Source organism: Coffea eugenioides, chromosome 8, assembly GCF_003713205.1.
Source record: "Coffea eugenioides isolate CCC68of chromosome 8, Ceug_1.0, whole genome shotgun sequence".
Lineage (NCBI taxonomy): Eukaryota > Viridiplantae > Streptophyta > Magnoliopsida > Gentianales > Rubiaceae > Coffea > Coffea eugenioides.
In genome coordinates this window covers 10,280,899-10,291,794 of record NC_040042.1, presented here as the reverse complement: position 1 = coordinate 10,291,794, position 10,896 = coordinate 10,280,899, and the positions used below count along the sequence as shown (strand labels likewise).

At 33.9% G+C, this 10,896-nt stretch overlaps 2 protein-coding genes across 2 annotated transcripts; both read left to right on the top strand.

Annotated features, from left to right (window-relative positions):
• Nucleotides 1-3,331: 3,331 nt before the first annotated feature.
• LOC113780216 (disease resistance protein RGA2-like) lies at nt 3,332-4,438 on the top strand. Its single transcript, XM_027326029.1, has one exon. The coding sequence runs from the start codon at nt 3,332-3,334 to the stop codon at nt 4,436-4,438; it is 1,107 nt and encodes a 368-aa protein (XP_027181830.1).
• Nucleotides 4,439-4,669: 231 nt separating this feature from the next.
• Nucleotides 4,670-6,364, top strand: LOC113780215 (putative disease resistance protein RGA1). The gene has a single exon (XM_027326028.1). It carries the CDS (start codon nt 4,670-4,672, stop codon nt 6,362-6,364), a length of 1,695 nt encoding a protein of 564 aa, XP_027181829.1.
• The last annotated feature ends 4,532 nt before the right edge of the window (nt 6,365-10,896 follow it).

Here is a 10,896-nt window from a genome sequence, read left to right as displayed (position 1 = left end):
TGATTTTTAAATTTATCAAAAAAAAAAGAAAATCATTTAATTTGTTTGCTGCATGATGTTCCCTTTGTTGCCACAAAATTACATGGGTTGCTTTTGGAAATGTCTCTATAAAACTGGGTATTAGGCTTCAATAATCTCTCAACTTTCAGCAATAATTTTATTGCATCTATCAAGTCCTTCAACTTATAAATTTGGTTTTAAATGGTCTCTCCAAATCAAATCCAAGTTTGGTAATATTCATTTTGCTCTTAAGGTTTGATTTTTTTATTTTGCTTATCATTGTCTAAAATCAACTATTTCAGTTTTGGATAAATAACAACTATGTAAAATATAAATTTGAAATTCAACCTTTGCACATGTGTCATTAATCTAACAATGATAGTGTATACATCGTCAGTGTATATAAAATTTATCCTTTACTTTATTGTATGATACTTAATAGTTTAAGTATTTAATAACTGAATAATTTGACTAACAAAAAAAAATAATTTGAGTGTGTTTAAATACGAGATTATTTGAAATACTATTTGGAAAAATTTGCTATAGCACTTTTTGAGATGTAATATATGTGAAATATAAAAGTAGTTTAAGAAGTAAAAAATTAATTGAAAATTGTGTTTGTGATGCAAGTAAAATATTATTTGAGATAATTTTGTTTTCCAAACACACTCACAATATTTCTAATGATTTAGATATACTAAAAAAATGAAAAATTACTCTTCAACACATGACAAGCTAGCATCGCCATATGTGACAAATTTTGCTAACTCATTTAGTCTTGTTACAATGTCATCATCATTATTATTCTGCTTGAAATCTAATAAAACTAAAAAATATATCTAAAAAGAAACATTAATGCAACAAGAATAAGAAAAGATTATATACAAAATAAATAATAGTGATTTATTTAACTATTTAATGTTTTTGTAGAGTTGTTATTGTAGAAAAGACCTTAAAGTTTGACAATGAAAAGATTACAGAGAAGATACACATAAATAAAAATCCCAATATCTTGTTTTGATTTTTCTTCTTCTTCTTCTTCTTTGTGTGCTTCTTTTTTAAGTACCCTATTTTGGCTAAACAAGTCATTAGAATCTAAATATATCATTTAGCCCCAAATTAGAATGATAATGTGCATAACAGTAGATTGGAATTAATATGCTTAGACAAAATTTGTTAAAGGAGATTGTTATCAGTTTTTTTTAGTTAAACTTTTTTTTTTTTGCTCTCTCATCCCTCCCTACATCCTTTCCACTCCTAACTACCAGGCACAAATTTTGAATTTTGAACCTAGTAGCGGTGAATATTCTAAGAACCCTTCTCTCAACACTAGTAATCAAACTAGTCAACAACTAAATATTTATCAAAACAATTAAAGTGGCAAATTTGACTACTTTTAAGTTAACTTGGGAGGAACCAAACTTACATTAAAATGAATCTTAGTATTATAGAACAAAAATTGTCTTGATTAGATTCAGTCTTTGGGACGAATTAAACCAAATTCTGAATTTTCTACACATATTAAATTATTCAAATAAGCATAGTTATTAAACCTGGTCCGGGAGAGAACCCGGTGAAGGAGGTGGGTCAACGGGTCACTGATTCAACCAGTGGGTTACTAAATATATTTAAATATTTTGTTTTATAATTTTGATATAAAATATATGATATAAATTGTAATAAACAATGCCATAGCACATGTTCATTTAATTTAATTTGTTATAGAATAATTAATTCATCAAAGAATAACTAAAACATAAATTTATTTAGTAATCCACCAAATTTCAATTGTAAAATTTTATCTATATTTTGTGTAATTATCTAGCTTATTTACGAATTTTAAATGCAAAAAATTATTAAAAATAATATTTATCTTTAAAATGAATTATGTAATATGTTATTTTTTAAATCCATTTTATAACTTATAGAGTTTGGGGGGTCATAAATTTTTACTAAAAGATTCTAAATAAATTTGTTTTAGAGAAATTTAAAAAAGAAGAAGATAGAATTGACAAAACATTTATATATTATAAGAAAGCTATTCTATAAACATATGGAGAAGTAGTTTGGTGGTAAGCATATGGAGAAGTAGCTCAGAGATCTAAGGTTTAAATCTTAACAGAGTCAACAAATTTTTTTCCACAAAAACCTGTTCATGGACAAAACCGGCCGGGTTTCTGGTTTAATCCGGTCCAACCGCCGGGTCGTTGACTAGTCAACGGTCTACACGTTGAAACGATCCAATCTAAGACCTAGCCCAGCCCAATAACCGGTTCACCGATTCGACCGTCGGATCGGGTCGGATTTAATAACTATGCAAATAAGTCAACTATTAGATACTTAACTGAAACTATTAAAAAGGACAAATATGTTTTTTTATTTAAACTTAGAGTAGGAAAATAGACATTAAATTGAACCTCAGTGGGAAAGTGACATTCTTTATAAGTTAGTTTTGGAACGGGGACATTACTTCATTTAAATCGGTTTTTTAAAATTAGGGTAAATTACATTTTACCCCCCTGTAGTTTACGCTTTTTTACATAACCCCCTATGGTTTCAAAAGCTATACATAACCCCCTCATGGTTTGGATTAAAGTGTCAAAGTAACAGAAATGGTCACTCGTAACGGAACTTCTAAAAATGTCGAAATTACCCTTATAAATACATGACACATTAACCCTGTACGATTTTTATATTTTACCCTATAACCCCCTTATGGTTTAATAATTTACTATATAACCCCCTTATGATTTTCAAAATATACACATAATCCCTCTTGGTTAATACATAAATTTCAACTTTACATAAGGGTATTTTTGATATTTTAGGTGACGCCGTTATGAATGATCATTCCCGTCACTTTGACACTTTAATCCAAACCATAAAGGGGTTATATATAGTTTTTGAAACCATAGGGAGGTTATGTGAAAAAACGCTAAACCACAGGGAGGTAAAGTGAAATTTGCCCTTAAAATTATGCCATAGCTTATGATTCAAAGACTAAGCTCCATGCATGATCTTCTACCTTATGTATGTATTTTGTTAATATGCTTCTCGAGTTTGCAACCATGCATGTCCACCAATTATTCTGAAAACATTTCTTTGATTAATCGATAAATATTAACTGGCTGTCTAGAACGAATCGGATCAATGTTTTCATGTTAATGTAGAAGATATGTTTTCTCCGTTTACTAGTAACAGAAAAATAGCTTTTGCTTATAACTATGTTGCAATTTTTCATTTTCTATTGGGTCTATCAAGTTATAAATCTCTAATAACTTTATTAGCATTAATTTAACTTTCTTGAACTGTGATTTTCAGGTCACACGTGATGGAAGCATCTGTGGGAATTCTGGTAGATACTTTGAATTCCATGATCCAGAAGGAGTTTGGATTGCTTTGTGGCGTTGCAACTGACATGCAAAAGCTTTCACGCTTGCTCTCCGCCACCAAGGCAGTGCTTGAAGATGCAGAGCAGAAGCAATTCACAGACAAGGCAATACAACAGTGGCTTCAGAAGCTCAATGTTGTTGCTTGTGAAATCGAGGACGTATTGGATGATTATGCAGCCAAAGCCTCAAAAGTCAAGTACAAAAATTCTGGTTGTTTTAGTTTGATGTGTGACCCTGTAGCAGGAAGCTTAGTGTTTCGTGGCAGGATTGGGACAAGGATGAAGGAGATCCTTGCAAAATTTAATTCAATAGCTGATGAGCGGATAAAGCTTGGTTTGAGTGATCAGAAGCGTGGGAGCTATTTCAATGCAAGCCGTGAGACTGGATCCATGGTAAATGAACCTGAAGTTCTTGGAAGGGACGAGGAAAAAGAGCAGATCGTACGCATCTTGACGAAAGAAAAAGATGGAGTCGATCAAAATGTATCAGTGCTCCCTATAGTGGGTGTTGGAGGCCTTGGAAAGACAACACTTGCCCAATTGGTCTTCAATGATCAGCGCATAACCCAGCATTTTGAGCTAAAACTCTGGGTTTGGGTTTCAGAGGATTTTGATGTGAAGAGGATTATAAAAGTCTTAATTTGTTCTATACAAAGGACTCTTACTGAAGAATTAGAATCGCTTTCTCTCGAAAGAAAACTTCAAGGGTTGTTGAGAGGGAAAAGATACTTGGTTGTACTGGATGATGTCTGGAATAAGAATCCAGAGGAATGGGAGAAACTGAAATCTGTTCTGGAATGCGGAGCGAGAGGTAGTTCAATTGTCACGACAACTCGCATGGAGAAGGTTGCCACAATAATGGGCACATTACAAACACATTATCTGTCGAGTTTGTTAGAGAATTTGTGTTGGTCACTATTTAGGCAACGGGCATTTGGGCCTCAAGAGGCTGAAGAATATCCTAACCTTGTAGTTATCGGAAAAGAGATTGTGAAAAAATGTGGTGGTGTTCCGCTGGCTGCAAAGGCTCTCGGAGGCTTTCTATGATTTAAAAGGGAAGAAAATGAATGGAACTACGTGAAGTGCAGTGAAATTTGGAACTTACCTGAAGATGAAGTGCATGTCTTGCCTGCATTGAGATCGAGCTACCTTAATCTTCCGGTAGAGTTGAGAGGTTGCTTTGCATATTGTGCAGTATTTCCCAGGGGCTCTGAAATTGAAAAAGAAGAGGTAATACATTTGTGGATGGCAAATGGATTGATTTCATCTAATGGAACGATGGAAGTGGAAGATGTTGGTGATGCTGTGCTGACTGAACTATATTATAGATCACTATTCCAAGAAGTAAAGGAAGATGAATTTGGCAATGCCCTCACTTTTAAGATGCATGACCTTGTCCATGATCTGGCTCGATCCGTAATGGAGGCTAAACACGGTGGAACAGAGTCAAACAGAACCATGATGTTGGGTGTGCCATATGATCAGCTAACAGTGGCTTTTCCTATTATAAGAATGAGAGGCACTGACCAGTTTTCTTCTTTCTTGTCAAAATGTGGTTCCCTGAGGGCGCTCATTATAAGGTCAACATGGTGGGGAGAAATGTTTACAGAGCTGCCGCATGCAATAAGCAAATTGAAACATTTGAGGCATGTAAATCTTTCAGGATCTGACATTGTTGAACTACCCAATTCAATTTGTGACTTGTGGAATTTGCAAATTTTAAACCTAAATGACTGTGACAAACTTCGGAGCCTGCCCAAAGGCATGAGATTCCTCAGAAATCTTCGACATCTTTGTCTACAGGGGTGCTGGAATTTGACTCACATGCCAAGTGGAATTGGGAAGTTGACTTGCCTAAGAATGCTGAGTATGGTCGTTCTGAGTGGCAAAAACAGCTTCCAATTAAGCGAGATGCGAGACCTCAATATGCTTAGAGGAATTTTAATAATTAGGCACCTTGAGAGGATTGAAACCAAAAAGGATGCAAAAGAAGCTTGTTTAATTAAAAAACAGAGCCTCCGCAAGTTGCATTTGTGTTGGGATTCCGAAAGAACGGTTCAACGTTACAATGATGAGGAAGTGCTTGAAGCCCTGAAACCCTGCCCTAACCTTCAATTTCTGCACATAGAAGGCTTCAACAGTTCATCATTTCCATCTTGGATGTCAACTGTAACAAAAGTTGCTGTGGACGGAAGTGCAGCGGAATACATAGTTGGGGCTCGGGAGAGTACTGCCGCTGATGCAAGGTCCCCATCGTTGAAACAACTGGAGTTGATGAACATGCCCAACCTAAAAGGAATGTTAGGAAGAGAGGTCCAAGGTACTACTAGTACTCCCCGGGCGTTCTCTCAACTTCAATCCTTGTCTTGTTTCAATTGCCCAACGTTGACATTGCCGTTGCCACGTATGCCGTCCCTAAAGGAGTTATACGTGGAGAACTGTCCGAACATGGCATGGGCTTCAATATCCAATCTCACCAGTCTTAACTCCCTTAAAATTAAGAACATTGAAGGATTGAGTTGTTTACCAAAAGAGATGCTACAAAATCTTAGTCTTCTTGAATCGCTGCAAATTAGGCATGTAAGGGATCTGCGAGCCTTACCCAGAAGCTTGGCTAGCCTCACGGCTTTGAAGGAGTTGATTATCTGGGGATGTCCCATGCTCAAGTCTCTGCCAGAGGAAGTCAAACGTTTCCCTACACTACAAGTACTGGATCTGCGAGATTTTCCCAATCTAACTTCATTGCCAAACTGGTTTGGAGACCACCTCACTTCTCTTCAACACCTGACACTACACAAATGTCCGAAGCTTGAAACACTTCCATCCAGCATTCAAATGATGACGACATTCCAAAGTTTGACCATAGGTGCATGCGACCTACTGGAACCACGGTGTGAAGAGGGAGGAGAGGAATGGCACAAAATTAAGCACATCCATAAGTTGAGTAAGGAAATTAATATATTCATGTATTAGTAATAAAGTATTTGTGTACTGTCCTATAAGTGTGGAGAAGACCAACACTAGTACCTAATTGATACCATACCTAGTTGATATGAATTTAGTCATTTGCTAGAGCTTGGATTAAATGAAGAAGATATTTGGGATTTCATTGCAGTTCTAGTTTTTTTTTTCATAATACTATTACTTTAGACCATCCACATTTGACAATGTAAGATTAATTGTGGAAAGTAAATAAATATAAGAAAGTGCAGGTGAGGTTGAATAGGGAAAGGACATAAATGTAAAAGAATAATAATTATTAATATGTATATATACATAATAAGTTATGTGAATTTTAGAGGCATTTGGCGCCCTTAACTTAAAGAAATAGCTATGAAAATTTTTTTCCTAAAAAAATAACAAAAAAAAAATGAAATGGATCTAGGATTGAAAATCTGAAGTGTCATGTCGCCCGGCTCACTTTTGAACGAGAACAAACAAAGGGCAAAAACTTGGATGGACCCGGTCTATGGACCCACTTATGAACCCTGTGGATTTTAAACAGCCACGTCCCGCTCTTGTCTTCTTCAGCAAAGAGAATGAAAACGAAAAGGCAGCAAAGAAGCCTAATAGACCCAGCTATTCTTCAGATTTAAATTTTCTCCTCATTATCAAGTTTCTTTTGGAAGGAATTGAAGAGAGTTTAGGCAAATTAAATTACATAAATTAGATACTTCTTAGGGCTTTGCTGTGTTTATGGAGAAGATCAATTAGAGGGAGAAAGAAAAAGTAAAAACTTTGAAAGATGGCGAAGAAACAAAATTGTCAAGGGGAATGCAGATTACCATATGAGATACTTCCAAGTGAGTATCACAAAGATGTATATATAATTATTTACACATCTAATATTTCTCATGATTTTGCTTCCTTTTTTTTTCATCAAGAGACAAAATTTAGCCTTTTAGCATTAGTAATTGCAAGGCCCTCCAAGAATCTGGTTAATTTTGCATCAGATCTAGTTACAAGATTAATAATTAGTTATAGTGTTTTTTTTTCTGTTTTGATTTTGCTTTGAAACACAAGAAAATTTTATCCATTAAAAAGGTTAAACTTATGTTCTTTTTCTCTTTGATTTTTCCTTTATTTTCAAATTATGATAGTGAGATGAAGTTGTCAATCGGGTATGACGATGATTGAGTAAGCATGGAAGACTCTTCTGATGATAGAAGAACTTAGAAGACTTTGTTGCATCATAAAATTGTAAATTTTGAGGATTTTTTTATTGGATTTGACTTTGAATTACCTGTGGGTTTGTATTTTGTGTTGGGAAATTAGGAAACTTGGGTATCTAGAGAATTTTGGGTTTGGGATGTGTATCAGTAATCATGTGGTTTGCCGAAGATTTGAGATTCATTCAAGTTGAAGTGGAAGAATTTTATGTAGGGCTCGTTTTTTTCTTTTTTTTCCAAAAGAGTAGTCTTCTGCTAAAAGTAATTAAGTTCGTGTCTTCCTTTCACGCATTCCTTGCATTTTTATTAGAGGTGGGCGCGGGTCGTGTACCCGTCCCATTCACCATTTGGCTAGTCCAATCCGCATCTTGCAGGTCAGTTATTTGCTGACCCTTACCTGTCGCGCATATTAATGGGTAACCGATTATAGGGTACCCGCTGAGATAGAATTGGATCAACGAGTACTCGTCCTGCCTCATTTATCATTTAATTTTTTTAAAAAAATGATTTATACTAATTTAATTTTATATTTTACACATTCATTGAAGATTTAATAAAAAAAAAAATTTCTCAAAAAAGTTTCTTATAAAAAAAACAAGCATGCAAAGAGAATACAAGATATAGGAAAAAATTAAAAGAATTCAAAATCAATAAAAGTTTGAAACAAGTAGCACATTTTTTTAAATATATTTTCCACATTAATTAAACTCTTTTCTATAAAATATAATAGCATAAACTCTACAAATGAATCTTATAAATAAACTATAGTCTCTCATATTTGTAATACAATTTGTTCAATGAAATTACTTATTTAACTCTGAATTATTATTTTATAGTATCTGTATAAAAATAAAAAATTTTTAAAAGATATATGTATATGCGGGTCGGGTTGGATCGGATATCTGTAAAATTTTAATTATGTGATTCTAATCTGCCCCGCATCTTTGAGGGTATCCAACCCTCTTTTTACCCGATCAAATAATATAAATCGAATATCCTAATTTTCGAAACGAATCGACTCGAATATGGTGGGTTTCGAGTTAGCAAATGATTTTGCCCACCCCTAATTTTCATTTCTGGGAGAAGTGTGCACTGTTGTCTAACCATGGTTGGTGAATGGAGAAAGTAAGAAGCATTTGTTCAAGGCTTAGAAGCAAGAGTTTGGCGTGGCTGATTAACAATCACACGGTCCATGGGTGGGACTATGGACCAGGTTCGCCCAAGTTTTTGTCACAAACTTATTATGACTAATCTAGAACCTGAAACACAGCAGTAGGCCTAAATGAAGAAGATATTAGTTTTCTCATAATGCTGTCACGTTATACCATCCACATTTTACTTGCAACTCAAATAACAAAACTCTTTTTTCAATGAAGTTCGTAATTATATCAAGAATGTTAATTTATATCAAGTAAAAATTTGAGGAGTAAAAATTTATATCAAGTAGGCTAGTGATTTAAGAAAATAATATGCTTTAAAATGCCCCAAGGCAGACGCCCACAAGACAGAGGATGTGAATTTGCAAACACAGCTGATATCTATAAATAAATCAATGGTCAAAAGCCACCAAAAAGGAAAAAAAAAATTGCAAAAGCCTGGCGTAAGAAACATAACTACCAAATTTGTTCCGATTTGGATATGATTTTTGTCTGATAGCTGAAAGAAATTGAGCAGTGCTACCATAATTAAATACATGACCAATCACCAAAAAGAAAAAAAAATAAAAAATGTAAAAGATGGTCCAGACTAGGAGGCAAGGCTACGAAATATGATTTTTGTCTGATAGCTGAAATTTTCCATTTTATAATTATGGTTGTCCAAGTATACATTGATGCATTTATTCATGTGCATAAATTCAAAGACTTTTTTCCCCCTATTATATTATTTTTCAAAGACTTATTTTTAAAGCGCATATCTTCAATATATCTAAATGTTAATAACAATAATCACAAATTGAAGTTTTAGCACCCCAAACTTCTAGATTTTACAATGCAACCAAAATATTCGGAGTGCAATTAGTTAATTTGCATCAATTGCCTATAAAATATTTTCTCTAAGAAAATCTTTTCGCTGAAAATCATGTCCCTGAAAATATTTGATTTTTCTATTATTTTCTCATATTTGGTTGACTTTGTTGAAAATATTTTCAAAAAATGATTATTGCCATTTCCTCACAACTAACAATGATTATTGCGTTTCCCTTAACTATCAGCATTCAAGTATAATTATCGCTACTCTCTCCTACAGACAATTCACCTTAAACACCACAATCAATTTGAGTTCGAAAGCCAAAAGACAATCAAAAATACCTTCTGAAGCATTCATAGAAAATTCCATAAACAATTTATCCAACGAGATTATATAAATTGATCTAGCAAAATTTATGCCCTTTTGGAGATACATGATACATCCACCAATCTATTTAAAAAAAATCCATCGATGTATATTAGAGAAAGAGATAAAAAAGGAATCGTACATTTTGAGTGTGAGAGTGAGAGAGAAAAAATGGACCCAACTAGGATTCCTTGGTAGAAACATAACCTCCTAGGGAAAGAAGGAGAACACCGCATCCATAGTTAACCCAAACACATGATGTATTATGCTTGAATCCTTGCAAAATTGATTTTCATAATGCACTGTATCATTTATATGCAGCACTGACTATATGTTGGGAACTAAGATTGCATCAGTGTGAAGAAAGTCATATCAGAGGATGATAGAGAGACCAGAGAACTAAATTTCTCTGAGGACGATCGAAATAATGTTGGTGCCTTCATTATTTAGCAGAAAACATGTGAATCTGCAAGTGCATTTTAATAACTACAAAATGGATATAAGATCGAAGATTCCCTGTGTTACATCATCTCACTAATCTTTAATTAGAAGCATAAAATAAAACAGGAAAAACATGTACAGAATGGTCTGCTAAGAAGTCATAGCTTAAGAACCTTGAATTTTTTATTTTATTTTTATTTTTTGGAAAACATACTTTTTGATACCATGATACGAGCACTTAAGGATGTCTTTTATTTTGGAGGACATCTGGACAGAGATTTCACTAGTTAACATGATAATTTTGCATCTGATTTGGAGAATCCCAAATTTTCTTATCTTTCATGTCAGGGAGAGGAGCAAGGAAACTGGCTCAACATTGGCCTAAGTTTCCTCAGGAAAAGATCGAATAAAAAGGGGCCAGAGTTGAATTAAAGAGTGATAAATTGGACTTTGTAGAAGGGCAGGATAAACAAATAATCTATTGAAATCTATTAGTGGTAAAAAAAATCAGAAAACCTTGCAGGCCCCAAAAGCAAACAAACAACCAATCAAAAACTTGTA